The sequence below is a fragment of the Hordeum vulgare genome, unplaced genomic scaffold (genome assembly GCF_904849725.1).
Source record: "Hordeum vulgare subsp. vulgare unplaced genomic scaffold, MorexV3_pseudomolecules_assembly, whole genome shotgun sequence".
NCBI lineage: Eukaryota > Viridiplantae > Streptophyta > Magnoliopsida > Poales > Poaceae > Hordeum > Hordeum vulgare.
In genome coordinates this window covers 30,360-55,000 of record NW_025422505.1, presented here as the reverse complement: position 1 = coordinate 55,000, position 24,641 = coordinate 30,360, and the positions used below count along the sequence as shown (strand labels likewise).

Sequence of the window (24,641 nt, the reverse complement as noted above, 5' to 3'; positions counted from 1 at the left end):
ATCCCAATACCGTGCCAGCCCAAATCATGATCTTCACCAACTTGGATTTGGTTCTCTCGCGAAAATCGCGAGTTGCAGAGATGAGAACCATGAAAAGCAAGATCCCGAATAAGAAAACAGAAACCGAGGAAGAGGAAACCACAAGAGTGAAGACTAGTAGAGTCTCGTCTTTTGTCATTCTTTGCTCCTTTTTCACTCAATGATTCCTTCGAATTTGCCGACCAAAAATTCTATATGTCTATTCTATCTATGATATTTCTATATATATAGAATATGATATCTAATATGACATCCGATTTGTCAAAGGGATTGGATTGGTGACTTACCCATTCAGTGACTTTGGCACTGGACGTTCCAAAAACGGGTACTATCGGATCGGGTGAATTAGAGAATAGACAGAGGTCCGTTGGCATTTCAGCCTTTCTTCTCCTTTCAGGGCCTATCCGAAAGAGAATCCAGTACCTCTTGGTCCTGAATATCAGAATAGGACGAACGAACCGGCCTCCGCGGATATCTTTGCTTCGGAACAAAACCCTGCAATCAAATAGATTGTCCCAAGGGCGCCATATTCTAGGAGCCCAAGTTATGCTATTGAAAATTCGTTCCTCTAGCAGTTCCGGTTTGAGCATTCCGTTCCCTTTTTCAAACTCCACTTCTTTTCATATAGCAATCCCTGATCAAAGAGAGAACAATATCCATTTCAAAACATTTATAACAGATTCCTTAGTTCGGACCGACGAAGTAATGTCACTCGACTATTATCAACCTGACTGCAATCTTTTTCTGTCGGTAAGGATTGCACCAGAGCACCTTCTACTTCTAATAGGCCATGAACTATAGATAGAGAAGAATCATTCTGAGCGAGTACATAAGAAGCGATCCACTTTTTTTCATCGGTTCCAGGGGAAGACCAAAGATCTTGCGCGGCAGGTCCGCCAGAAAAACTCAAAAGAGAAAGAAGTCTCGTTAATCTCTTCATGCTCGTTCCAAGTTCGAAGTACCTTTTGGCCAAAGAAAAACCCGCTTCCTGACACGATTGCCTCTTTATCTTTATATAGATAGATTCTATGGGGTTATTACTTAGTAAGTCTATTTTGTACAAGAGCCCCTCCTATCTGATAGAAAAGGGTCCCATGATCCCGAGCCGATCTTACCTTGGCTCGCAAACCCCAAGTTTGTCTATGAAGAGCTAATCTAATTGTATTTTTTTCTAGAATGGATTTCTTATGTGGAATACTAATGGATAGGGCCTCGTTGCTAAGTGCTACAAGATCTAGTGCACTGGAACTCGTGGTTATGGACCCGAATCCTTTAGTATGGAACATTGTCTTTTCCAAGTAAAAACCCCTAGTATATGAAAGAATGAAAAGGTGCTTTCGTTCTTGTGGAATAAGAAGCCCTCGTACCTTAATGAAAGGAAAATCGTAATTTTTCGTTAGGTATTTGACCAAATAGGATCGTCCAGTTCCTATAGAACCTATCACTAAAATACCCGATAGGGCTAAGCGGAACGAAAAGGGTTTTCCATGAGATGGTAAATGAAAACGATTAGTCCCACACGAGGTTTGGGAATAAGTGATTGTCTGATAATGAGCAAGGAATATACGTCTTTCTGCTAAAGAGGATCTATTAAACTCATAATTCATTAGATCCTTGTTATCAATGCCAACTAGGTATCATAAGGAAATGGATCCCGGTTGTTCAATCCTTTGATAACCAAGGTCATTCTTTGCTAAAGAGAAATGATCACTATGAGTCAGACTCAATAGAATTGGATCCATTCCAAATAGCGAGAATTAGGATTCTTGATCCCTCTCAATCTCTCTTTCAATTCGAGGATCCAGAGAGGTGTTTTCATAGTCATCTCCGAATATTTGCCATCTCGGAATATTTTCGATTTCATTTTTCTATGATATGTCTTTCTATATGAAAATTGGTTATTTACGATGTACGATGATCCCTGTTAAGCATCCATGGCTGAATGGTTAAAGCGCCCAACTCATAATTGGTAAATTTGCGGGTTCAATTCCTGCTGGATGCACACGAACGGGAACATTCCATAAGTCTATTGGAACTGGCTCTCTATCCATGGAATCTCATCCATCATCCATACATAACGAATTGGTATGGTATATTCATACCATAACATAAGAACAATAAGAACTCGAATTCTTATCGATACTGGAACTCAGAGCATAGGAGGGAAAGTCGATTTATGGATGGAATCAAATACGCAGTATTTACAGAAAAAAGTCTTCGTTTATTGGGAAAGAATCAATATACTTTTAATGTCGAATCGGGATTCACTAAGACAGAAATAAAGCATTGGGTCGAACTCTTCTTTGGTGTTAAGGTGGTAGCTGTGAATAGCCATCGACTACCTGGAAAAGGTAGAAGAATAGGACCTATTCTGGGCCATACAATGCATTACAGACGTATGATCATTACCCTTCAACCGGGTTATTCTATTCCACTTCTAGATAGAGAAAAAAACTAAAGGAGAATACTTAATAATACGGCGAAACATTTATACAAAACACCTATCCCGAGCACACGCAAGGGAACCGTAGACAGGCAAGTGAAATCCAATCCACGAAATAATTTGATCCATGGACGGCACCGTTGTGGTAAAGGTCGTAATTCCAGAGGAATCATTACCGCAAGGCATAGAGGGGGAGGTCATAAGCGCCTATACCGTAAAATAGATTTTCGACGGAATCAAAAAGACATATCTGGTAGAATCGTAACCATAGAATACGACCCTAATCGAAATGCATACATTTGTCTCATACACTATGGGGATGGTGAGAAGAGATATATTTTACATCCCAGAGGGGCTATAATTGGAGATACTATTGTTTCTGGTACAAAAGTTCCTATATCAATGGGAAATGCCCTACCTTTGAGTGCGGTTTGAACTATTGATTTACGTAATTGGAAGTAACCAATTAGGTTTACGACGAAACCTAGAAATCGATCACTGATCCAATTTGACTACCTCTACGGGATAGACCTCAACAGAAAACTGTTGAGTAACGGCAGCAAGTGATTGAGTTCAGTAGTTCCTCATAGAAAATTATTGACTCTAGAGATATGGTAATATGGAGAAGACAAAATTGTTTGAAGCACGCACAGAACCGGAAGCGCCCCTTGTTTCAAAGAGAGGAGGACGGGTTATTCACATTTAATTTGATGGTCAGAGGCAAATTGAAAGCTAAGCAGTGGTAATTAAGACCCCCGGGGGAAAATAGGGATGTCTCCTACGTTACCCATAATATGTGGAAGTATCGACGTAATTTCATAGAGTCATTCGATCTGAATGCTACATGAAGAACATAAGCCAGATGACGGAACGCAGAGACCTAGGATGTAGAAGATCATAACATGAGCGATTCGGCAGATTTGGATTCCTTTCCTATATATCCACTCATGTGGTACTTCATCATATGATTCATATAAGATCCATCTGTCTAGAGATCGTCATATACATCTAGAAAGCCGTATGCTTTGGAAGAAGCTTGTACAGTTTGGGAAGGGGTTTTTTGAGAGAAAAGAAGAATCTACTTCAACCGATATGCCCTTAGGCACGGCCATGCATAACATAGAAATCACACGTGGAAGGGGTGGGCAATTAGCTAGAGCAGCAGGTGCTGTAGCGAAACTCATTGCAAAAGAGGGTAAATCGGCCACTTTAAGATTACCATCTGGGGAGGTCCGTTTAGTATCCCAAAATTGCTTAGCAACAGTCGGACAAGTGGGTAATGTTGGGGTGAACCAAAAAAGTTTGGGTAGAGCCGGATCTAAGTGTTGGCTAGGTAAACGCCCCGTAGTAAGAGGGGTAGTTATGAACCCTGTGGACCACCCCCATGGGGGCGGTGAAGGGAAAGCTCCCATTGGTAGAAAAAAACCCACAACCCCTTGGGGTTATCCTGCGCTTGGAAGAAGAACTAGGAAAAGGAAAAAATATAGCGATAGTTTTATTCTTCGTCGCCGTAAGTAAATACGTAACTAGGAATATGGAAAATTGCATTTTTGGAATTTGCAATAATGCGATGGGCGAACGACGGGAATTGAACCCGCGCATGGTGGATTCACAATCCACTGCCTTGATCCACTTGGCTACATCCGCCCCTTATCCAGCTAAAGGATTTTTTTCTTTTTTCCGTTGATCATTATTCTATTTATTCTGACCTCCGTACTTCGATCGAGATATTGGACATAGAATGCCACTCTTTAAAAAGGAAAAAAGGAGTAATCAGCTGTGACACGAAAAAAAACGAATCCTTTTGTAGCTCATCATTTATTGGCAAAGATAGAAAAGGTCAATATGAAGGAGGAGAAAGAAACAATAGTAACGTGGTCCCGGGCATCTAGCATTCTACCCACAATGGTTGGCCATACAATTGCGATTCATAATGGAAAGGAACATATACCTATTTACATAACAAATCCTATGGTAGGTCGCAAATTGGGAGAATTCGTGCCTACTCGGCATTTTACGAGTTATGAAAATGCAAGAAAGGATACTAAATCTCGTCGTTAACTGAATTCTGAATAGAAAGATTAAGAAGAAAAAAAAGATTCAAAATACCCAATATCTTGCTAGAACAAGATATTGGGTATTTTTGTCTTTTCTTTCTTCAAAAATTCTTATATGTTAGCAGAAAAACCTTATCCATTAATAGCTGGAACTTCAACAGCAGCTAAGTCTAGAGGGAAGTTGTGAGCATTACGTTCGTGCATTACTTCCATACCAAGGTTAGCACGGTTGATGATATCAGCCCAAGTATTAATAACGCGACCTTGACTATCAACTACAGATTGGTTGAAATTGAAACCATTTAGGTTGAAAGCCATAGTACTAATACCTAAAGCAGTGAACCAGATTCCTACTACAGGCCAAGCAGCCAAGAAGAAGTGTAAAGAACGAGAGTTGTTGAAACTAGCATATTGGAAGATTAATCGGCCAAAATAACCATGAGCAGCCACAATATTATAAGTCTCTTCCTCTTGACCAAATTTGTAACCCTCATTAGCAGATTCATTTTCAGTAGTTTCCCTGATCAAACTAGAGGTTACCAAGGAACCATGCATAGCACTGAATAGGGAACCGCCGAATACACCAGCTACACCTAACATGTGGAATGGATGCATAAGGATGTTGTGCTCTGCCTGGAATACAATCATAAAGTTGAAAGTACCAGAGATTCCTAAAGGCATACCATCAGAAAAGCTTCCTTGACCAATAGGGTAAATCAAGAAAACAGCAGTAGCAGCTGCAACAGGAGCTGAATATGCAACAGCAATCCAAGGACGCATACCCAGACGGAAACTAAGTTCCCACTCACGACCCATATAACAAGCTACACCAAGTAAGAAGTGTAGAACAATTAGCTCATAAGGACCACCATTGTATAACCACTCATCAACAGATGCAGCTTCCCAAATTGGGTAAAAGTGCAATCCGATCGCCGCAGAAGTAGGAATAATAGCACCAGAGATAATATTGTTTCCATAAAGTAAAGAACCAGAAACAGGCTCGCGAATACCATCAATATCTACTGGAGGGGCAGCGATGAAGGCGATAATAAATACAGAAGTTGCGGTCAATAAGGTAGGGATCATCAAAACACCGAACCATCCGATGTAAAGACGATTTTCAGTGCTAGTTATCCAGTTGCAGAAGCGACCCCACAGGCTTGTACTTTCGCGTCTCTCTAAAATTGCAGTCATGGTAAGATCTTGGTTTATTCAAATTGCAAGGACTCCCAAGCACACGTATTAACTAGAATATAGATAATAGAAGGCTTGTTATTTAACAGTATAACATAGACTATATACCAATGTCAACCAAGTCAGCCCAAAGATTGGCTATCCATATAAATAAATTAACCAAACCAATAATTTTGTATTTGTAAATGAAGTGAGTAAAAGTTAAAAACTTTGATGGGTCTTTTCTATATGGGTTGCCCGGGACTCGAACCCGGAACTAGTCGGATGGAGTAGATAATTCTTCCTTGTTACAATAGAGAAAAATCCCTCCCCAAATCGTGCTTGCATTTTTCATTGCACACGACTTTCCCTATGTAGAAATAGCCAATATTCTATTCCAAAGAGGAAGTTCTACTAATTTTTTAATTAGTAAGTTGATTCACCTACTCTTTATTATAATAAAAGGAACATTTCAGAATGAAAAATATGAAAGTTTTTTCTTGATCATTTATCAACCCTTTCCTGTTTATTAGTTTTGTCTAATGATTAATTAAGAGGGTTGACCAGGTCATTGATACCTATAATATCCAAATACCAAATACGCTCAGTGTGTGATCCACTGAAAGAAAAAAGAGTTGTTTTGGTGAACATCAAAGAAAAAACTTGCTCTTCTTCCGTAAAAAATTCTTCTAAAAATGCCGAACCCAATCGTTGCATAAAAGTTCGTACCGTGCTTTTATGTTTACGAGCTAAAGTTCTAGCGCATGAAAGTCGAAGTATATACTTTAGTCGATACAAAGTCCGTTTTTTCGAAGATCCACTATGATAATGAAAAAGATTTCTACATATCCGACCAAATCGATCAAGAATATCCCAATCTGATAAATCCGTCCAAATGGGTTTACTAATAGGATGCCCCGATCCAGTACAAAATTGAGCTTTTGATAAGTATCCTATGAGGAGAGTAGCGGGGACTATGGTATCGAATTTTTTCATTCGAGTATCTATGAGAAATGAATTCTCCAGCATTTGATTCCTTACCAACAAAGGACTTTTTGGTACACTTGAAAGGTATCCCATAAAATCGAAGCAAGAGTTTGCTAATTGGTTTATATGGATTCTTCGCGGCTGAGTCCAAAAAAAGAAATAATATTGCCAGAAATTGATAAGGTAGCATTTCCATTTCTTTTTCAAAAAAAAACTGCCTTTTGATGCAAGAATTGCCTTTCCTTGATATCGAACATAATGTATAAGAGGATCCATAAAGAACCATAAGGTTTTCCGAGAAAAACCAGGGTACATTATCCCAAAATGTTCCATCTTCCTAGAAAAGTGGATTCGTTCCAGAAAAGTTCCAGAATATGCTAATGGTAAGCAAGAAGATTGTTTACGAAGAAACAACAAGAAAAATTCATATTCTGATACATAAGAGTTATATAGGAATTTAACTAGTCTTTTATTTTCTTTTTGAAAAAAAAGAATGGATTTCATTGAAGTAATAAAACTATTCCAATTCGAATAGTAGTTGAGAAAGAATCGCAATAAATGCAAAGATGGAACATCTTGGATACGGTATTGAAGGAGTTGAACCAAGATTTCCAAATGGATAGGATAGGGTATTTCTATATGTGATAGATAATCCAAATGCAAAAATTTGTCTTCTAAAAAGGGAAATATTGAATGAATAGAGCGTAAATTCTGAAACTTTGGTATTTCTTTTTCTTTCGGACAAGATAATTCCCGTAGCGAGAATGGGATTTCCACAACAATCGCAAACCCCTCAGATAGAATCTGAGAATAAAACTCAGAATAAAAAAAAATTTTGTAATCCAATAATCGATCTTGATTAGGATGATTAACCGAGTTATCCAAAAAATTCTGCTGATACATTCGAATAATTAAACGTTTCACAAGTAGTGAACTAAATTTCTTGTTATTCCAACTAACTATTTCCACAGGTTCAGAACCGTTTAATCCATAATCATGAGCAAATGCATAAATATACTCCTGAAAGAGAAGTGGGTAGACAAAGTATTGTTGACGAGATTTCTGTTTTTCTGAATACCCTTCGAATTTTTCCATTTGTATTTCTACTTGAATCAGAGAGAAGAAGCATTTCTCGGTTTATCGAATGATGATACATAGTGCAATATGGTCAGAACAGGGTGTTGCATTTTTAATACAAACCCTGGAAAGAAAGGGAGTCTAATCCACGGATCTTTTTCCGCTCCTTTTCTACCGAATTAGTTTATGTTTGTTCTAAATTACAAAAAAGAACAGAACAAGTTTTTTATTTTTGCAGGCCAATCGCTCTTTTGACTTTGGAATACAGCCTCTTTATCAATATACTGCTTCTTTTACACATTCAATCCATAACATCCCTTATTCAATCCATAATCAAGAATAATTAGGATTTCTAAAAAAAAAGAAAAAATAAAGGGTCCACTCATAGGAAAACCCAACCTTTCCCCACATCCGGCACTAATCTATTTTTAACGTCTAATTAGAGCGGGGAATCCTTCCAATTAGGAAGTTAAGCTCGTTGCTTTTTATTTTACCAGAATTGGAGCCAGGCTCTATCCATTTATTCACTAGACCCAGAAAATCGTAATTTTGGATTCCATTCAAAAAAGATTGATTTTATTACGACATGCTATTTTTTCCATTCATTACCTTTGAGGATCAGTCGTGGTCTTCTAGACTCTACCAAGAGTCTGGACGAATTTGTTGTTTCATCCAAATGTGTAAAAGATCATAGTCGCACTTAAAAGCCGAGTACTCTACCATTGAGTTAGCAACCCAGATAAAAAAAGGATCTTAGATACGATCGAAATCCAAAAATCAATGGAATTACACCGCGCGCTTCTGTCAAAACATTGAACTAGCAAGACATCAAAAGAAAGATTTTATCGACCATGAAAAACACTCAAATGGCAAAACGAACAGGTCCGGTTAAATTCCACTAAAGTGAAAAAAAAGAGCGACCCTAATCACGATGGCCAAATTCTCCTTTTTTTAGCGATTTTTATTAAAAAAAATATATATTATATTGTATGAGAATACATGCAAGAGGAACACCCTTATCATTTGAGCGAAGTGTAAGCAGAAAAATTAAATATGGAGTGAGGATAAAGAGACCCATCTATCTACAAATTCTATTTGTTCAATAGACCTTTGTCAATGGAAATACAATGGTAAGAAAACAAATTAGATAGAAAAAGTAAATAAAATAGGGGCTTATGTTGGATTGGCACGATATAAATCCAAATAGGATTAAGAAAGAGGTAAATTGTGTCTAAATAATTAGACAACGAGGAATACTAATAATCTTCTCCTATCCTACTTTTTTATTCATTTAGTTCTTCAATTAACTCAAAGTTCTTTCTTTTTCTTTAAAGAATTCCGCCTTCCTTAAAATATCATAAACAGTTCTTGTCGGTTGAGCACCCTTTTCAAGGAAATAGAGAATAGCTGGAACATTTAAACAAGTTTGATTCTTTATCGGATCATAAAAACCTACTTTTCGAAGATCTCTTCCTTCTCTTCGAGATCGAACATCAATTGCAACGATTCGATAGACAGCTTATTGGGATAGATGTAGATAAACAACGCCCCCCCTAGAAACGTATAGGAGGTTTTCTCCTCATACGGCTCGAGAAAATGATTCGAATTTCTGTCGATAATAATAGAAATTAGACTATGACGTCCATTAATTTCCTTACAGAAAAAACAAATTTCATTTATACTCATGACTCAAGTTGGCTAATTCTGCCTGAGAAACTTCGAAGGCAAAATCCTTCAAAAATTTTTGAGTCGTCTTTAAACTCTTTTCTTTGTCTCATTTCGAACGAATTGACTTTTATTCCTTATTCTGATCCAACTCTGTTGTTGAGACAATTGAAAATTGTGTTTACTTGTTCTGGAATCCTTTATCTTTGATTTGTGAAATCCTTGGGTTTAGACATTACTTCGGGAATTCCTATTTTTTTCTTTCAAAAGAGTAGCAACATACCCTTTTTTCTTATTTCCTTCGATAAAGCATTTATCTCTTCTATAGAAATCTAATAAGGGGGATTGATTCTGATATACTTTTATTGGACTTTCTTCGTATTTTAACCTTTCGATTTATTTCTATATTAAGGATAGACTGACAAAGTTGGCCTAATTTATTAGTTTTCACTAACCCTAGATTCTTTCCCTTGATAAAAAATAAACTCTGTCCTCTCGAGCTCCATCGTGTACTATGTTACTTAAACCCTGCGCAAATTTGGTTCGGAACGAATAGAACAGGCTATGTCGAGCCAAGAGCATTTTCATTACTATGGAAAATGATGGATAGCAAAATCCACAATCGATCATGTCCTTCAAGTCGCACGTTGCTTTCTACCACATCGTTTTAAACGAAGTTTTACCATAACAAACATTCCTCTTTTCATTGCAAAGTGGTATAGAAAATTGATCCAATATGGATGGAATCATGAATAGTCATTGGTTTTGTTTTTTGTATACTAATTAAAATTAAAACTTGCTATCTATGGAGCAATATGGATAAAAGAAAGTAAGTATTTATCCGGGAAGCCTCCGCCAAGATCCAATTTATTTAAACCCATATTCGAATTCTATCATATGAATGAAACATAGAAAAAGACGACTAAACAAGTTTGCTTAAAACTTATTTATTATTAAATTTCCACCCTCAACGGATGGCTCGAGATGATCAATCTTGAAGTGAGAAGAGAAGGATTGACTCTTCCTCAATAAATAAACTATCAACCTCCAAAAAAGTTTAATTCATTTAATTACTAGAATTAGAATTCTATTAGTAATATATTTTTTCCGTACCAAAAACAATTAACTATAATAACTAAATAAACTATTCCAATGAATAGATTGAAAGTTTTTGGTAGTTAATTGTTTTTGGTACTTCTTCGACTCGAAGACCAAAAGGAAGAAAAAAATATGATTAAGTGATTATTAAGTGATTATTAAGTGATCATAGTAGAGGCATATCCTGAATGTGCCTGCTAGATCCCATTTTTTTCATGAAAATAAAGGTAGTCAATTTGACTGGACTTAAGACTTTATTATGTTTTCTGAGAAAACATAAGATATCATTATTCTCTTTAATAAACTTTTGTCTCATACGGAGTACTATATGATTTCACCGTTTGTTTCATCAGAAACAATCTGGGACGGAAGGATTCGAACCTCCGAGTAACGGGACCAAAACCCGCTGCCTTACCACTTGGCCACGCCCCATTTCGGGTTTTATGCGACACTAATAAACACTATTATGTTTATTTGTTATTCGTCAATACCATTTCAATTACATAAATAAAGAAGAGATATTCTCTTGCTAGTATTCTACACATGCAGATAATATAGAATCAAAAAAATGCATTGATCATTACATGGAATTCTATTAAGATATTATATGAAAGTCGAATTTATTCCACTCTCATTTGAGAGTGCGAATACAAGGAGGTATTTTGTGTTTGGGAAAGTCCGAAGAAAAAAAGATTTTGAATCTGCCTTTTCCTTCTTTCCCTTAAAAAAATAACTCAATCAAAATCCAATTATTTACTCTACAAGAATGAAATGCTTGTTATGCCTAATATACTTAGTTTAACCTGTATCTGTTTTAATTCTGTTCTTTATCCTACTAGTTTTTTCTTTGCCAAATTGCCCGAAGCTTATGCTATTTTCAATCCAATCGTGGATATTATGCCTGTTATACCTCTATTCTTTTTTCTATTAGCCTTTGTTTGGCAAGCTGCTGTAAGTTTTCGATGAAATCTTTAGTACTCTGTATGCCAAATTGAATGATGTGTTCATTCCAAAAAAAAAAATTAAAATGGGTAAAAGCCGAGAAGTTTTATATTTTTATATTATGAACCCTCAATTCTAAAATTGAAATTATTCTACATTGAATGGGTAGCTACAGCAATAAATTTGGATCAGCCTTTCTACTCCCCTGCACCTAGGTTGAGCAGGTACCTTTAGGTACCTACACAATACCTATTCAATACCACCTAACCCTATTTTTGCTATTGATAAGAGTTCTTATTATAAATGAATTCTTGCAATTTTTTTCCAGAATTCATTTTTGCATTTTTAGGTATCAAAAAAAACCATCCTAGTGGATCCGTGTGGTAAGGAAAAACTGGTAATCTATTCCTTAAAAAAAAATCTTGGAGATTATGTAATGCTTACTCTCAAACTTTTTGTTTATACAGTAGTGATATTCTTTGTTTCACTCTTTATCTTTGGATTCTTATCTAATGATCCAGGACGGAATCCTGGACGCGAGGAGTAAAAATTCAATTTTTTTTTTTTCTTACAAATTGGATTTGTTTCGTACATTTATCTATGAGAAAATCCGGGGGTCAGAATTCTTTCCAGTTTGAAAGTCCCAAATGATCCAAGGGAGCGGAAAGAGAGGGATTCGAACCCTCGGTACAAAAAAATTGTACAACGGATTAGCAATCCGCCGCTTTAGTCCACTCAGCCATCTCTCCACGTTCCAAAGCGAAAGGTTTCCGTGATATGATATAGGCAAGAAATAAGAAATAACGGTTGCAAAAAACCCCTTTTTTTCTTTCAAAAGTCTATAAAAATTATATTGCCAATTCCATTTTAGTTATATTCTTTTTTCTTAATGTTAATAAAAAAAAGAAGAAAATTCTTGTTTTTTCTTTGTAAAAATCGATATTGACCGAGAGACAATCAAATAGATTTTCTCTTTAGCGGGCATTTCCATATAGGACTTGTTATAATTATAATAAAACAAGCTATATATAAAAAAACGCTTTTTTTTTTTTTGTCGATTATTTATCAAGAAAGCAAAAAGGGTTCTTATCAAATCCACCATAAAATTGGAAAGAAGCATAAAGTAAGTAGACCTGACTCCTTGAATGATGCCTCTATCCGCTATTCTGATATATAAATTCGATGTAGATGAAATTGTATAAGCGAATTTTTCGTATTTCCTTAGACTTAGACCGCGCAAGACAAGAATTTTTCGCTATTTACGATTTCATATTCTTGTTACTAGATGTTCTATAGGAATAAGAAGAAATCGCAACTCCTTTGCGCTACACATAAAAATTGATTTCGAAGGTCCTTTTTTTTTTCAGAATCCTCCATTTTAGTTCTTCCCCCCATGCAATAGAGAGGGAATGGGAAAAAAGGGGTTACTTTTATTTTCATTTTTCCCTTAAAAGATAGACTTTGAAATAGGAGTCTTGGAATAATGCTGAATTCAAAGGTTTATTTCTATAAGTATAAGATAAGAAAAACAAATCGAATCAAATTCATGGATTTACAACGACCTCGGTTGTGACTCCATAGATAAAAATGGAAAATTTCTCTCTTCGAGACCATTGAAAAAGGGCATTGAACGAGAAAGAAATCGTCCACAGATATAAAACTATCATATGCCTTGGAAAGTGATATGAGGTGCTCGGAAATGGTTGAAGTAATTGAATAGGAGGATCACTATGACTATAGCCCTTGGTAGAGTTCCTAAAGAAGAAAATGATCTATTTGATACTATGGATGACTGGTTACGAAGGGACCGTTTCGTTTTTGTAGGATGGTCTGGCCTATTGCTCTTTCCTTGTGCTTATTTCGCTTTAGGGGGTTGGTTTACAGGGACAACTTTTGTAACTTCTTGGTATACCCATGGATTGGCAAGTTCCTATTTGGAAGGTTGTAATTTCTTAACCGCAGCAGTTTCTACCCCTGCCAATAGTTTAGCACACTCTTTGTTGCTACTATGGGGGCCAGAAGCACAAGGAGATTTTACTCGTTGGTGTCAATTAGGCGGTCTATGGACTTTTGTAGCTCTCCACGGGGCTTTTGCACTAATAGGTTTCATGTTACGCCAATTTGAACTTGCTCGGTCTGTTCAATTGCGGCCTTATAATGCAATCTCATTCTCTGGTCCAATTGCTGTTTTTGTTTCGGTATTCCTTATTTATCCACTGGGGCAATCTGGTTGGTTCTTTGCGCCGAGTTTTGGCGTAGCAGCGATATTTCGATTCATCCTTTTCTTCCAAGGATTTCATAATTGGACGTTGAACCCATTTCATATGATGGGAGTTGCCGGAGTATTAGGCGCGGCTCTGCTATGCGCTATTCATGGAGCAACCGTAGAAAACACTCTATTTGAGGACGGTGATGGTGCAAATACCTTCCGTGCTTTTAACCCAACTCAAGCTGAAGAAACTTATTCAATGGTCACTGCTAACCGCTTTTGGTCCCAAATCTTTGGTGTTGCTTTTTCCAATAAACGTTGGTTACATTTCTTTATGCTATTTGTACCCGTCACCGGTTTATGGATGAGTGCTATTGGCGTAGTTGGCTTGGCTCTGAACTTACGTGCCTATGACTTTGTTTCCCAGGAAATCCGTGCAGCGGAAGATCCTGAATTCGAGACTTTCTACACCAAAAATATTCTTTTAAACGAGGGTATTCGTGCGTGGATGGCAGCTCAGGATCAGCCTCATGAAAATCTTATATTCCCTGAGGAGGTTCTACCACGTGGAAACGCTCTTTAATGGAACTTTCGTTTTAGCTGGTCGTGACCAAGAAACCACCGGCTTTGCTTGGTGGGCTGGGAATGCCAGACTTATCAATTTGTCCGGTAAACTACTTGGAGCTCACGTAGCCCATGCCGGATTAATCGTATTCTGGGCCGGAGCAATGAACCTATTTGAAGTGGCCCATTTCGTACCAGAAAAGCCCATGTATGAACAAGGGTTGATTTTACTTCCACACTTAGCTACTCTAGGTTGGGGAGTAGGGCCAGGGGGGGAAGTTCTAGATACTTTTCCATACTTTGTATCTGGCGTACTTCACCTAATTTCCTCCGCAGTCTTAGGCTTCGGTGGCATTTATCACGCGCTTCTGGGACCCGAGACTCTTGAAGAATCTTTTCCATTCTTTGGTTATGTCTGGAAAGATAGAAATAAAATGACTACAATTTTGGGTATTCACTTAATTTTGTTAGGTCTAGGTGCTTTTCTTCTAGTACTCAAGGCTCTTTATTTTGGCGGTGTATATGATACCTGGGCCCCTGGGGGGGGAGATGTAAGAAAAATTACCAATTTGACCCTTAGTCCCAGTGTTATATTTGGTTATTTACTAAAATCTCCTTTTGGGGGAGAAGGGTGGATTGTTAGTGTAGATGATTTAGAAGATATAATTGGTGGACATGTATGGTTGGGTTTTATTTGTGTATTTGGGGGAATTTGGCATATTTTAACCAAACCCTTCGCATGGGCTCGCCGTGCATTTGTATGGTCTGGAGAAGCTTACTTGTCTTATAGTTTAGCTGCTTTATCTGTCTTTGGTTTTATCGCTTGTTGTTTTGTATGGTTCAATAATACAGCTTATCCGAGTGAGTTTTATGGACCCACCGGGCCAGAAGCTTCTCAAGCTCAAGCATTTACTTTTCTAGTTAGAGACCAGCGTCTTGGAGCTAATGTGGGATCCGCTCAAGGACCCACAGGTTTAGGGAAATATCTAATGCGTTCCCCAACTGGGGAGGTTATCTTTGGAGGGGAAACTATGCGTTTTTGGGACCTTCGTGCTCCATGGTTAGAACCTCTAAGGGGCCCCAACGGTTTGGACTTGAGTAGGTTGAAAAAAGACATACAACCTTGGCAAGAACGGCGCTCAGCAGAATATATGACCCACGCTCCTTTAGGCTCTTTAAATTCCGTGGGTGGCGTAGCGACCGAGATCAATGCAGTTAATTATGTCTCTCCTAGAAGTTGGTTATCAACTTCTCATTTTGTTCTAGGATTCTTCTTTTTTGTGGGCCATTTATGGCATGCAGGAAGAGCCCGAGCTGCTGCAGCAGGTTTTGAAAAGGGAATCGATCGTGATTTGGAACCTGTTCTTTACATGAACCCTCTTAACTAAGATTTTCTTATTTATACCTGTTCTACTTTTTTTCTGTTCTGGCTCGGTTATTCTATCTAGCCGAGCCATTCATTCCTTTTTATGAAAGAAAGATAAGGGACAGAATAAAAAAAAATGAAAGAAACAAACGTATTCAATAAGCAAAAGGAGAGAGAGGGATTCGAACCCTCGATAGTTCCTAGAACTATACCGGTTTTCAAGACCGGAGCTATCAACCACTCAGCCATCTCTCCACCGCCTAATCCTTATTTTACTCCTACAAATAGAACATAGCCATATAAAAAATAAAAATATTTATTAACCTCTAGAAAGATATCAGATACAAGTTCCTTTTCGATATATCTCTGTATACTGTATACACGGATACAGGATCCGCTATACCCGCTTGTGAAATAAAGACTAAATAACCTCCTCTCACCCCCATATCCAAATAAAAAAGAGGTTAAGTAATAAATTTTAATTAAAGAGAAGAATCAATGGATTCATGATTAAACCCCTCCTACTTCTTGTATTTTTTTACAATTTTGGTTAAGTGAGGGATCAAATATGTAGTCAACTTTATTTGATGGTAGCTTGGAGGATTAGAAATATGACTATTGCTTTCCAATTAGCTGTTTTTGCATTAATTGCGACTTCCTCAGTCTTAGTAATTAGTGTACCCCTTGTATTTGCTTCTCCTGATGGTTGGTCAAATAATAAAAATGTTGTATTTTCCGGTACATCATTATGGATTGGACTAGTCTTTCTCGTAGCTATTCTGAATTCTCTCATTTCTTAAATTAAATTTGGTTAATATTTAGTAACCCCATAAAAAAGAAATAATAAAGGCCATTTAAAAAATTCGAATAGTGAGACGTATTAAAACGCAATTTGCGTTCCGAATTGCTAGCTCTTCTCTTTCAGTATTATGAAATTCCCATTAGAATATTCATTGACAGATAATAAAAAAAGGAAAACTCTAATATCTAATATAATAGAATAGAAAATGAAATGAAACGGTCGACCCAGACATAGACGGTCGACCCAAGCGGATATACGCTATAAAATATATACCGTAGCGAGCGTAGTTCAATGGTAAAACATCTCCTTGCCAAGGAGAAGATACGGGTTCGATTCCCGCCGCTCGCCCGCTTAATTTATCAAAGTACTATGATAAAAAGTTTAGTCTAGTTAATTGTTTAACTACTTATATTAAATTAAGTATTAATTAAGTATTAGTCTAGTGCCGTATCCCTTACTATATTTACCCTTCCTTTGCATCCCCCTCAAAAAAAGAGGGCGCTCCGGAGGCAGAAATAGAACTAGCCAACAGAGCCCCAAAATTGGGTATTAACTGAGACAAACAACGGGCAAACTGTTTTTAAAAGGAAGGGAGAGGTAGACTGTCCCTTTCATTTCATTTTTATTTTCTGCAAGGTAGGGAGAAGCCTTGCGCCTTCTTTTTGTGAAGGCAAGTGGCTTCGCAAATTGCTCAATTTTGCCCTCTAGGGCCCGGAACTAATGAATAAAAAAGGGTTGGATACGCCCCTCTACCATATCTAGAGAAATAGAATACTCCTTTTATAGAGACTGCTAAGTGCGGAGACGGGAATCGAACCCGTGACCTCAAGGTTATGAGCCTCGTGAGCTACCAAACTGCTCTACTCCGCTCTGTAGTACCAGAAACTGGTGGACAAAAAAGGCTTGAATACAAGCCTTTAACATGTCTAGACAAATAGAATACTCCTTTTATACAGAATGGAGCGGGTAGCGGGAATCGAACCCGCATCGTTAGCTTGGAAGGCTAGGGGTTATAGTCGACGTTGGTTGATTATTTTTAACGTCTCTAATTCAAAACCGAACATGAAATTTTGATTTCATTCGGCTCCTTTATGGATATTCTCACCACTTAACATCTATGTCAGCTTTTCTATTTGAATGGAACCAAAGCTCTCTGCTTTCTAGATGATCCTTATAGAGTAGGAGATAGAAATTCTATCTAAATCCATCTAATCTACTTACTTCGTTCCCTAATTTCATTCAAGAGATCCTGAGGAAAAGAATTGGGTTTCCACCGAGCTGAAACAATATGCGGATGGTTCTAGTAAACCAAAACTATCGTTTTTTAGCTATTTGGCTTCCTTATCCTTTAACAAAAGAAGATTTAGTTACGATTGGAAATCAACTTTTTTGTATCTTCATCCATAGATCCTTTACTCATATTTTCAAAATTGGAATACTTAAATCCAATGCAAAATTATGCTTCGCGACTCTGTACTCATATCATAATCCAATTTTTATTTTGGATGCAATTTAAATTAGTTTTTGGGTACAAATCGCCAGAATGTATATTCTTCCTCAATATGCTATTGAGAGGAAAAGGATTTAATCCTTTATAAGAACTAAAGTTTTCATCGGAATATAAAAAAAAACTTAAGGATGCCTTAAGTATATCATTTCAAATTCAGTTATTAATAGAACGAATCACACTTTTACCACTAAACTATACCCGCTACATTGTATATTATGGTATAAATGGTACCCTTTGTCAAGGATAGCCATTTGACAAGGAGGCTAATTCCCCCTTATTGAATCAGATGGAGAAGGTTCATGACACTGAGCCATTGGTACTTCTACTTCGATCGCGCGCCTTTACTTTAGGATTTAGATAGCCCCTCTCCCTCTGGTCTGTAAAATAAATCTCTTCTTACCCTGCTAATAGCGCCTGAACCAAATGTATTTATTTTGATTAGGATCCTATCCTATTCTACGGTTACGACTACAATAATCATTATTTACTTTGCGAGGACGTAAGTGTGCCAGACTGCTAAATTGTTTTATTATTCCTACAATATAAACTAGGGGATATAGGGGGTAACACTGTCCCTATAAATTCCTTTTTTCCTTTTCTTTTTTGTCCAGAATTGAACAAAAAAGAAATTATAGAAGATGTTTTCTTCCCCCATTAAGTCCGAGCCATAGAGTAAGAGTGAGATGAGTTTTCCAAATTCATCATAGACTTTCCCTATGGCTTGATAGAAGTAAGAAGCAAAGAGTTGTAACTTAAAGAGTCGTAACTTAAAGAAAAAAACGGACAGGGCTGACAGATTTACCTGATGTAAAGAAGATCCTAAAAGTCTATGATTAGTCGACTCTCTCCATTTAACACTTTCCTCTCTCTCCTTTTTTCCACTGACTCAATGCTAGTTTATTAGATTCTTGTTTAAAAGAATCAAAAAAGTTCAATAGAACTAAGAACACATAAAAAATAGCATAGAGGATCAAGGCCATTACCAAAAGTTCCTCCCAAGGATCCTATCCTATTGGGTATCTGTTCCCTGCCTTTTCCCGCTAGGATTGGAAATCTTATATTTTCCATATACCATTGAATCCTTGGGGTTCCAGAATCCGCCTATTTTACTAGCCTTCGGAAACGGAAAACCATGAACCAAGAAGAGTTGGGTATGTTTTTTTTTCTTAATTTTATTTTGAGCTCTCAAGATATCAATACATATACAATCTATACATAATGTCTCTCTCTATATCTCTATATATTATATATATATAATATGTACATTATGCAGTAGACCCATAATGGGAAATCAAAGTGGCAAATTTTTGAATTAAATAAAAAGCCCTTTTAACTCAGTGGTAGAGTAATGCCATGGTAAGGCATAAGTCATCGGTTCAAATCCGATAAAGGGCTTTTTAAATTAGTGGTAGAGTAATCTCGTGCTAAGACGTAAGTCATTGGTTCGAATCTGATAGAGTACTTTTCTACTAAATTGATTCGCTTTTTTCTTTGTTTTTGAAGCTTTCTCTTTAGAGAATTTTATGACTTAGTGCGGGATGAATGCATTTTTGGTCTGAACACTAAATGAAGCACGGAATGGAAATAAAAAAAAAATTGGACTCTTTTTCATCTTATCTTAGATCAATAAAATAACTACCTGTACTGAACTAATCTAGAATCCCTTTTAGTAATCCATTCTTATTCTATACATTTAAAATGAATTTCCCTAAAAGGTAGAGGATGATCCATGAATTAATCTAACCATCAACTAAAAAAATCCTAGATGAAAACATAGCAGAAAAGTTAGAAAAACTCTTTGCTTTGGATCTAGTTATACTTTTCGAGTATATTGACAATTCAAAAAAACTGCTCATACTATGATTATAGTATAATCACGAGCGGTTGTATATGGCCCTATCGTCTAGTGATGCCCCTATCGTCTAGTGGTTCAGGACATCTCTCTTTCAAGGAGGCAGCGGGGATTCGACTTCCCCTGGGGGTAGGGAGTATTATGAAAGGAGGTTAATCATAGATTAGCAAAAACCCTAGAATAAATTCTTCCTGGGTCGATGCCCGAGTGGTTAATGGGGACGGACTGTAAATTCGTTGACAATGTCTACGCTGGTTCAAATCCAGCTCGGCCCAAAAATCTAGGGCTTCGTGAATATGAACTAAATCCTTTTGTTTTTCTCCCATAAAATAAAATGTCTGATCTATAGAAATAAAAGAGAAATAAAAAAGGGGATTTTTTTTTCTAATCCATATCTCTCTCATTCCTTTCTTACAAACAAAAGAGTTTTTCTTGTTGAAGGGTGGATTATTATCCATTTTTAGTGATAAAAAATCACGACATACTAGTTATGTCACTCTCACTATACCCACGTATAATATAATATTAATATGTGGGTATGTAGTATATGATTCGTCTATTTCTTAGAGTACGACAGACGAATCGAATCTTCTTATGGTTCTATTTAAGAATGGGTATGCCATACACCCCGCGGGGATTGTAGTTCAATTGGTCAGAGCACCGCCCTGTCAAGGCGGAAGCTGCGGGTTCGAGCCCCGTCAGTCCCGAACTAGGGTTCAATGAATGGAGAAATTCATATTTCCTTTTTCCATGAAAAAAAAGGGGCAGGGAGCAAGATCAAATACCCATAGGGCACCCTTACTTCACTTTTTTATTTTGCATCTCTCATTAAAGAGGGAGGGAAGGAGTATAGGAATTTTTTTCACTACTCCCGATCGATAAAGATAAAGAAAGACACACATACGATATGTGGATTAGTAGAATTTTAGGATATTACTCTATCTTTCTTTATGATGATACCATCCTCATCTTAATTTCCTATTCCACTGTTATGGAATAGAGTACCGGTATTTTACCGGAATCCATACATAAATTGTATTCCCTTTTTATTTCAGACCTCTTTTCCCCATCTCACTTCTACTGCTTATTTGGATGTCTATGTGACCCATAGAAAGTTGCTCATATAATACATACATAATTGTATGTATAACTATAAGAAAAAGGAAGAGAAATTGTATAAGATTAAGAAAGCTCGTGGGTTAGAGATATAGAAAAGAAAAAGTAGAAAAAAAAGGATTAAAAAAGAGGGAATTCCTAATCCAATCAAAAAACCCATTTTGGTCTTAGTATGGATATAGGATCTTCCTATGTTATACTATATAACTCTCATCCATGAATTGATTTGATAGATCCGATATTCATAATATTGAATTGATTCAGTATTATCAGAATGCAAGCCCTACCCTTGAATTTACAAGATACCCCTTTTTCCTCTCCATGGGATTACATCCCGAGTTATTGTGAAAATAAAAAATAAAGAGGTTATGGAAGTCAATATTCTCGCATTTATTGCTACTGCACTGTTCATTCTAATTCCTACTTCTTTTTTACTTATTATTTATGTAAAAACAGTCAGCCAAAATAATTAAGTGGAATTCCAATTAATCATTGAAGAAATGAAAAAGGGATTAAATAAAAAAAATCCAAGTCTTAAATGAAAGGATCTGGTTGGAATCTTAAAGTGTGGTAGAAAGAACTACATATAGTTTTTTCTACGACACTTTAGAGTCTTTCTATTATATTATCTTTGAATCTACATAGAATAGATTAGTAGATTGAAATAGTTAAGTAGTCTAATTCAATTTCTTTTTTCATTGCATCCACTTAATTTCAATCAGGTCAAAATAAAAAAATCGAAGACAATTCTTGACCAAAGAATCCATGGAAGGAAAGAAAAATAATATAAGAATAGACTATAGTAAAAAGTAAAAGGAAAAAACCAGCGAATCTTTCATGCTTAAATATCCCGCGAGATGCTTCAAAAGAGAATAAAAATTATTCTAAGAATAAAGAAAGAGTATAAAACAAATGGAAAATGTGTGATATGCCGTGAATAGTTCCGTGGAAGAAAGTCTAATTTTCTTATGTATAGAACTTTTTTTAACCATTAGTCATTTCTAGTAGAAATTCTTAATTGGTATAATGGCTCTTTCTTACAATACAAGAGTTTCTTACAGGAGTGAAACAAAACTAAAGAAAAAGATTAAAGAATAACGTTTGACAAAATAATTAATGCAAAACGATCAATTAAAAAAGAATTGATACAACAATTTGATTACTTAATCAATTAGTAGTATCGTATCCCTAGAGTCCACTCCTTCCCCATACTACTAGTGAAAGAGAAAATGTAAAGACTACCATTAAAGCAGCCCAAGCGAGACTTACTATATCCATCTAAATTATGTCTCCTATTTCTATGAAGGGATTATTCTACTATTGATCAATAATCATAGTGGAATCAAGGGTACAGAGTCAAAAAGGGCTTCTGCCCTAAGGCCATGGATCAATCAGTTCAAGGAATTTACTCCTAACAAATTCTTATAGGAATTCTTGTAGAATTAGAGAGCATTAAAAATACGATACTATAAAGCCCTTTTTTCCTTACCTTAAAAAAGAAAGAGTACGGGAATGATGTCCTGAATAGAAGAAGCGGGAATAGGAAGATTTTTTATTCCTTTTGTTACTCTAGTGTATGTAGGTCACATAAGATGTACGATAAAAAAATGTATGATAATTAGGAAGTCTTGATATTCTTTCGTGGAGTCCCTTCTGGAATCTTAGATTGAAAAAGAGAAGAATGCCCCTTAGGGACCTTTCTTTGGATACCAAGATTTCTGACATCTTATCCTCGTATTTAAAAATTCTCAAATCGAATCAATTAAGAACCAATTCAAATTCATATAATAAAAGAATAAGGAAACACTACCTCACCCCTATTGATAACCATTTTGGCCACTACCGCCAAAACAAACCCTAACCCTAGTTTAAGGATAGAACTATGGTATGGTTTCTCTAAACCCAGTATCGGCAGGCTTAGTTACTCTCTTGCCCGAACTTATGCGAAGTAAAAATTGATTGAATTCGATCAGTACTAGAAAACCTAAGTATTTTATTGATCAGGCGGCACCCAGATTTGAACTGGGGATAAAGGATTTGCAGTCCCCTGCCTTACCGCTTGGCCATGCCGCCAAAAAATCCGATCGAAAATCTAGAAAACAGCAAGTATTCATCCACGTTTTCTTACGAAAAGCCCCTTTCTTTTATTTTGAATATAATTAAACTTACTTTTTTCCAATCTTTTTCAAAAAAGATACTCCTGCTGTTTTTGATCCAGTTTCGATTATTCTCCTCGATAGATTCTATCTTAAAACATACATTGCTAACACAATAAAACTTCCCATTTCTTTCTATTGAGATGAAAAAGAAGAAAAGTGGATTTCTAGTCACAGGCTGCAAAATTCAGAACAAATTGGAACCATTAACTAGAATTCTCTTTCTTTTTTGAATTGCAGTAGTGAACTACTCTTAAATCGGTATTATCTCCCCCCCTTCAATTTCAATGGCATAATAAAATATTATGGCTTTATGCTTAATCCGTGTATAGGTGAACTTTAGGTCCGAGCAGCATTATTATCCAAAGATCCCCTTTATGTACATATCTCTATGGGGAATCGTGCTTTAATTTTTCAAAGTATTAAATTAAATATCTTGAATAAAAAAAGGAAATTTGCTCTGATATTAGAGTATAACCTGACTATCTTGGCCTACCCAAGTGAAATTACGATAAAAGAAAAGCATGGATATGGGGAGAGGTGGATAATTAGATTGGCATGTACTTAAAAAAGGGACTTACTTTATTTTAGAATTCCACAATGAAATACTTAATTTTCTAGCAATTATACTACTCCGATCCGAAATAAAAAAGAACCCTCAAATTATTTTTAGAAATTAAAGTAAGCACGCTATTCTAAATCGAAGTAAAGTAAAACTTTCTAGTGTATTATATTACGGCTTTATTACATTCATAGAAAGGGGATAAAATGAGAAATCTTTGCCATTCAATCTGATTAGAATATTATAAAGTATAAGTGGCATAATTTTTTTTGTAGGAATATTTTAGCAATTCATTTTCATTTCATTTGTACCCCTGGTAAACTAGAATTTTCGTCGAAATGGTCTCTATTCATATGTATGAAATACATATATGAAATACGTATGTGGAGTTCCCTAGAATTTCATGTGATTCAGTAAACAGAATATAGATTCCATGATTGCTAGATCAATCCGTAGGGATTGATGAAGAGTGAGCTGATAATGGAATTTTTCTTTGATAAACAGGAAACTTAAGATTAAGATGCTCCGGAATGGAAACGAGGGAATGTCCACAATACCCGGATTTAGTCAGATCCAATTCGAGGGATTTTTTAGGTTCATTAATCAAGCCTTGGCAGAAGAACTTGACAAGTTTCCAACAATTAAAGATCCAGATCACGAAATTGCATTTCAATTATTTGCGAAAGGATATCAATTGCTAGAACCCTCGATAAAAGAAAGAGATGCTGTGTATGAATCACTCACCTATTCTTCCGAATTATATGTATCTGCGAGATTAATTTTTGGTTTCGATGTGCAAAAGCAAACCATTTCTATCGGAAACATTCCTATAATGAATTCCTTAGGAACCTTTATTATAAATGGAATATACCGAATTGTGATCAATCAAATATTGCTAAGTCCTCGGTATTTACTACCGCTCGGAATTAGATCATAAGGGAATTTCTATCTACACCGGGACTATAATATCAGATTGGGGAGGGAGATCGGAATTAGCAATTGATAAAAAAGAAAGGATATGGG

General features: G+C 36.3%; 4 protein-coding genes and 6 non-coding genes across 10 annotated transcripts in view; 4 read left to right on the top strand and 6 right to left on the bottom strand.

Moving 5' to 3' along the window:
* LOC123418292 (NAD(P)H-quinone oxidoreductase subunit 2 A, chloroplastic) overlaps positions 1 to 2,725 on the top strand; it is a 6,887-nt gene extending 4,162 nt beyond the window's left edge. Inside the window, exon 2 of the mRNA XM_045106981.1 lies at positions 1 to 2,725. This exon is cut by the window's left edge and continues 1,821 nt beyond it. The gene's annotated coding sequence lies outside the window, so the exon portion shown is untranslated.
* Positions 2,726 to 4,635: 1,910 nt separating this feature from the next.
* Positions 4,636 to 5,819, bottom strand: LOC123418294 (photosystem II protein D1). Its single transcript, XM_045106983.1, has one exon. It carries the CDS (start codon positions 5,731 to 5,733, stop codon positions 4,672 to 4,674), a length of 1,062 nt encoding a protein of 353 aa, XP_044962918.1. The 5' UTR covers positions 5,734 to 5,819; the 3' UTR covers positions 4,636 to 4,671.
* A 346-nt stretch (positions 5,820 to 6,165) lies between these two features.
* Positions 6,166 to 7,794, bottom strand: LOC123418291 (maturase K). Its single transcript, XM_045106979.1, has one exon. The coding sequence runs from the start codon at positions 7,792 to 7,794 to the stop codon at positions 6,259 to 6,261; it is 1,536 nt and encodes a 511-aa protein (XP_044962914.1). The 3' UTR covers positions 6,166 to 6,258.
* A 4,348-nt stretch (positions 7,795 to 12,142) lies between these two features.
* On the bottom strand, positions 12,143 to 12,230 carry TRNAS-GCU. Its single transcript has one exon. It is a non-coding gene; the product is annotated as a tRNA-Ser (tRNA).
* Positions 12,231 to 13,199: 969 nt separating this feature from the next.
* LOC123418293 (photosystem II D2 protein) lies at positions 13,200 to 14,403 on the top strand. Its single transcript, XM_045106982.1, has one exon. The coding sequence runs from the start codon at positions 13,212 to 13,214 to the stop codon at positions 14,271 to 14,273; it is 1,062 nt and encodes a 353-aa protein (XP_044962917.1). The 5' UTR covers positions 13,200 to 13,211; the 3' UTR covers positions 14,274 to 14,403.
* A 1,384-nt stretch (positions 14,404 to 15,787) lies between these two features.
* Positions 15,788 to 15,875, bottom strand: TRNAS-UGA. Its single transcript has one exon. It is a non-coding gene; the product is annotated as a tRNA-Ser (tRNA).
* A 1,343-nt stretch (positions 15,876 to 17,218) lies between these two features.
* Positions 17,219 to 17,292, bottom strand: TRNAM-CAU. Its single transcript has one exon. It is a non-coding gene; the product is annotated as a tRNA-Met (tRNA).
* A 1,963-nt stretch (positions 17,293 to 19,255) lies between these two features.
* Positions 19,256 to 19,327, top strand: TRNAT-GGU. The gene has a single exon. It is a non-coding gene; the product is annotated as a tRNA-Thr (tRNA).
* Positions 19,328 to 19,977: 650 nt separating this feature from the next.
* Positions 19,978 to 20,059, top strand: TRNAY-GUA. The gene has a single exon. It is a non-coding gene; the product is annotated as a tRNA-Tyr (tRNA).
* Positions 20,060 to 22,902: 2,843 nt separating this feature from the next.
* On the bottom strand, positions 22,903 to 22,973 carry TRNAC-GCA. Its single transcript has one exon. It is a non-coding gene; the product is annotated as a tRNA-Cys (tRNA).
* Positions 22,974 to 24,641: the final 1,668 nt, after the last annotated feature.